The following is a 3,712-nucleotide window of genomic DNA, read 5'->3' as shown; positions in this document are numbered from 1 at the left end:
CTAGTACTAAATGCAAGGAGAAATTAACACGTGAAATGTGTTTTAAAGGCCAATATAGGGTCAGAGACCTACTTAATCTCTAACAACCCATCACCTTAATCCCCACTTTACTTCAAAATAATCCTACGTTTTAACTACTGCTTTTATCTTCTTCTTCTTTCCCTTCCATGAACACCATCTCTGCAACTCTTTCTACTTCTCTTGTAAGTGTCCTCTCTTATTACTGTTTTTTTTTCCCATTGTTATTATCCTGTATGATGCAAGAAACTGTCACATTAATATGCTGATGTACTGGCTTGATTAATGCACTCCTTTAACGTATAGACAGTTTTGGTCTCGCCCTGGTGATTGAATTGCCTCTGAATTTATGGCATTGTGCGTTTCATGATGTCTTAAAGCAATGCATTTAAGATAATATTGTGTTTTTAAGTGATGGATCTGACAGATTTTAAAGAGCGTAGGAAAGCAAAATATTCCATGTTTGTGCTGAGCTAATTAGTTTTGTGACTCTGTCAAGATTTCTCAAGTCTTGTGCTGAAAAAATTGATGCAGTGAGACAAGAAGGATGTCTTCTGATCCTGCTCCATATGCGCCGAGAAAGATCCTCATTACCGGTGCTGCCGGATTTATAGCGTCTCATGTGACTCGTAGATTGATCAAGGACTATCCTGATTACAAGATTGTTGCCCTTGACAAGCTAGACTACTGCTCCAACCTCAAGAACCTTGCTACATGTCGCGGCTCGCCGAATTTCAAGTTTGTTAAGGGTGATATTGCTTGTGCTGATCTTGTAAATCATCTGTTGATTGCTGAGGATATTGATACGATCATGCATTTTGCTGCTCAAACTCATGTGGATAATTCATTTGGGAATTCATTTGAATTCACAACCAACAATATATATGGCACTCATGTACTTCTTGAAGCCTGTAAGGTCACAAAGAAAATCAAGAGGTTCATTCATGTTAGTACTGATGAAGTTTATGGTGAAACTGATATGGAGACAGACATTGGCAATCCTGAGGCTTCTCAGCTTCTTCCTACAAATCCTTACTCTGCAACGAAAGCAGGGGCTGAAATGTTGGTCATGGCTTATCATAGATCTTATGGCCTTCCTATCATTACCACTAGAGGAAACAATGTGTATGGCCCTAACCAGTATCCTGAAAAGCTTATCCCCAAATTTATTCTCCTGGCTCTCAAAGGAGAGCAGTTGCCGATTCATGGTGATGGATCAAATGTTAGAAGCTTTTTATATTGCGAGGATGTGGCAGAGGCATTTGATGTGATACTTCACAGGGGAGCTATTGGACATGTTTATAATATAGGGACCAAGAAGGAGAGGCGAGTCCTTGATGTGGCAGAGGATATCTGTAAGCTGTATGGATTGGATCCTGAAAAATCTATCAACTATGTTCAAGATAGGCCTTTCAACGATCATCGATATTTCTTGGATGATCAAAAGCTCAAGAAGCTTGGGTGGCAGGAAAGTACTCCTTGGGAGGAAGGGCTGAAGATGACAATGGAATGGTACACGAAGAATCCTGATTGGTGGGATGATGTATCTGCTGCTCTTCACCCACATCCACGCTTGAGTATGATTGCTCAATACAATGATGATTCATGGTTCTCTCAGAAGGGACTCATAAGTGATGCAAAGGAAGCTGGTAAAAGTGATGGCAGTTCAGGACTAAAGTTCTTGATATATGGCAAGACAGGTTGGATAGGGGGGTTGCTAGGGAAGCTTTGTAAGGATGGGGGCATTGCATTTGAGTATGGTCAAGGAAGATTGGAAGATAGAAAGTCAATTCTCAAGGATATAAAGAAAGTAAATCCAACCCATGTGTTCAATGCTGCTGGGGTAACTGGAAGGCCTAATGTTGATTGGTGCGAATCGCACAAGGTAGAAACAATTACGACTAATGTGGTAGGTACATTGACTTTAGCAGATGTTTGCAAGGAGCATAATCTCTTGATGATGAATTTTGCAACTGGCTGCATATTTGAATATGATCAAGATCATCAAGAAGGATCAGGAATTGGATTCAAAGAGGAGGATAAACCGAATTTCACAGGATCTTTCTACTCCAAAACCAAGGCCATGGTAACAAATACACAACCCTTCTTCCATGTAAGCTTAAATATCAGGTAATTTTCTAAACATTTGCAATGTTAAATGTGCAGGTGGAGGAGCTGCTGAGAGAATACGAGAACGTTTGCACGCTGCGAGTCCGGATGCCAATATCATCCGATCTCAGCAACCCAAGAAATTTCATAACGAAAATCACTCGTTACGACAAAGTGGTAAACATACCAAATAGCATGACAGTGCTAGATGAGCTCCTGCCAATCTCAATCGAGATGGCAAAAAGAAATTGCAGAGGAATATGGAACTTCACCAATCCAGGAGTGGTAAGCCACAACGAGATCTTAGAAATGTACCGAGACTACATCAACCCTGAATTCAAATGGATGAATTTTGATCTAGAAGAGCAGGCCAAGGTGATAGTAGCGCCAAGGAGCAACAATGAGCTGGATGGTACAAAGCTGAAGAATGAATTCCCTGAAATGTTATCAATTAAAGAATCAATACTTGAGTATGTATTCAAGCCCAACAAGAAGACTTAAAACATTAAAGCTGTTGTAACCTGCAATTCTCCCCTGTTTCATAATCTTTTCTGAATTAATAACATAATAAAGTTTGTTATTGTCACGGATCAAATTCATGTAGAGTGATAAGGTTTGGTCGATTTAGCCACTTCGCAGTGATAAGGTTTGGTCGGTTAATGTAATAATTTCTCCTTATCGAAAAGCTAACTCTTCTGAGCATGTTCTAAGGCCACATGTTTTAATGGGCTGCCACTATTTGAACCCTGGCACGGTTTTGTCACACCACTCCCAATTCCTTCATGTCATAATCCCTTGATGGAAGATGAGTCAGTGCTGCTTTGCATCCACTGAGCAGCCTATTGGTTCCAAAATTTAGAGAGACAGGGACTTCAAAGATTCACGTTTTGTGAAGATGGAAGTAAAAAGAATCTGGACAAAATTATGCTAGAGGAATCAATTTACTACCTCTTTACAAGCCAGAAAAGTAAGAACAAGCCTTGCTAAAAAGTTTTACCGCTTCTTAGTGAATAGATTGAGTCATTTTCATCACCCGGAAGATTTGATTAATTTTCTTCGACTTTATAACATGGCATGATATGGAAAAGGTGCGTTTCAGCATTTTCTTTGTCTGATTAGGCTCTGACTGTCTTTGTAGATAGAGATGTTTCATGGAATCCATCTCAAACTATGGTAATTTCTTTTTTATCCAAACCAAAACCGCAAAAGATATCAAAATCCCAAGCACATTTGGAATGAGCTCATTTGTGATTGCATGACATTATCAAAAGAGATTAGTGGTGCTAATTGATGGTGACAGAATTAAGCCATTCAAGCTTTTGATTGCTGCTGGTGCATGATGATTAACTAAAAAACGTGTGGGAATTTCTTTTCGTGAACAAATTCCACAGATGAAGGGGATGGGAGGAGTAGTAGTATTAGACAAGTAGTGATATCTCGGAGTTTCGAACAAGACCTCAACTCTCTTATTTTTGCAAGAGTACCATCGAATTACGAATCCATACTGCTACTCAATTTAGCTAAACTAACTAGTTAAAATAAGATTTTATGAACATTGAAGGAGTTAAGATGTTTAGAGGGATAG

The 3,712-nt window shown here is 39.3% G+C and overlaps 1 protein-coding gene across 1 annotated transcript; it reads left to right on the top strand.

Annotated features, from left to right (window-relative positions):
- Positions 1 to 485: 485 nt before the first annotated feature.
- LOC133689286 (trifunctional UDP-glucose 4,6-dehydratase/UDP-4-keto-6-deoxy-D-glucose 3,5-epimerase/UDP-4-keto-L-rhamnose-reductase RHM1-like) lies at positions 486 to 2,713 on the top strand. The gene is made up of 2 exons (XM_062109091.1): positions 486 to 2,104; positions 2,185 to 2,713. Exons 1-2 carry the CDS (start codon positions 566 to 568, stop codon positions 2,626 to 2,628), a joined length of 1,983 nt encoding a protein of 660 aa, XP_061965075.1. The 5' UTR covers positions 486 to 565; the 3' UTR covers positions 2,629 to 2,713.
- Positions 2,714 to 3,712: the final 999 nt, after the last annotated feature.

The sequence above is a fragment of the Populus nigra genome, chromosome 3 (assembly GCF_951802175.1).
Source record: "Populus nigra chromosome 3, ddPopNigr1.1, whole genome shotgun sequence".
NCBI classification, from domain to species: domain Eukaryota; kingdom Viridiplantae; phylum Streptophyta; class Magnoliopsida; order Malpighiales; family Salicaceae; genus Populus; species Populus nigra.
The sequence above is the reverse complement of the archived record's forward strand: the minus strand, read 5'-3'. Positions and strand labels throughout refer to the sequence as shown.

Bases quoted from the DNA above. Each gene is read 5' to 3' on its own strand.
- LOC133689286 (XM_062109091.1), top strand. From the start codon at position 566: ATGTCTTCTGATCCTGCTCCATATGCGCCGAGAAAGATCCTCATTACC. The intron at 2,105-2,184 runs GTAACAAATACA...TTAAATGTGCAG, and splicing joins ACTCCAAAACCAAGGCCATG to GTGGAGGAGCTGCTGAGAGA.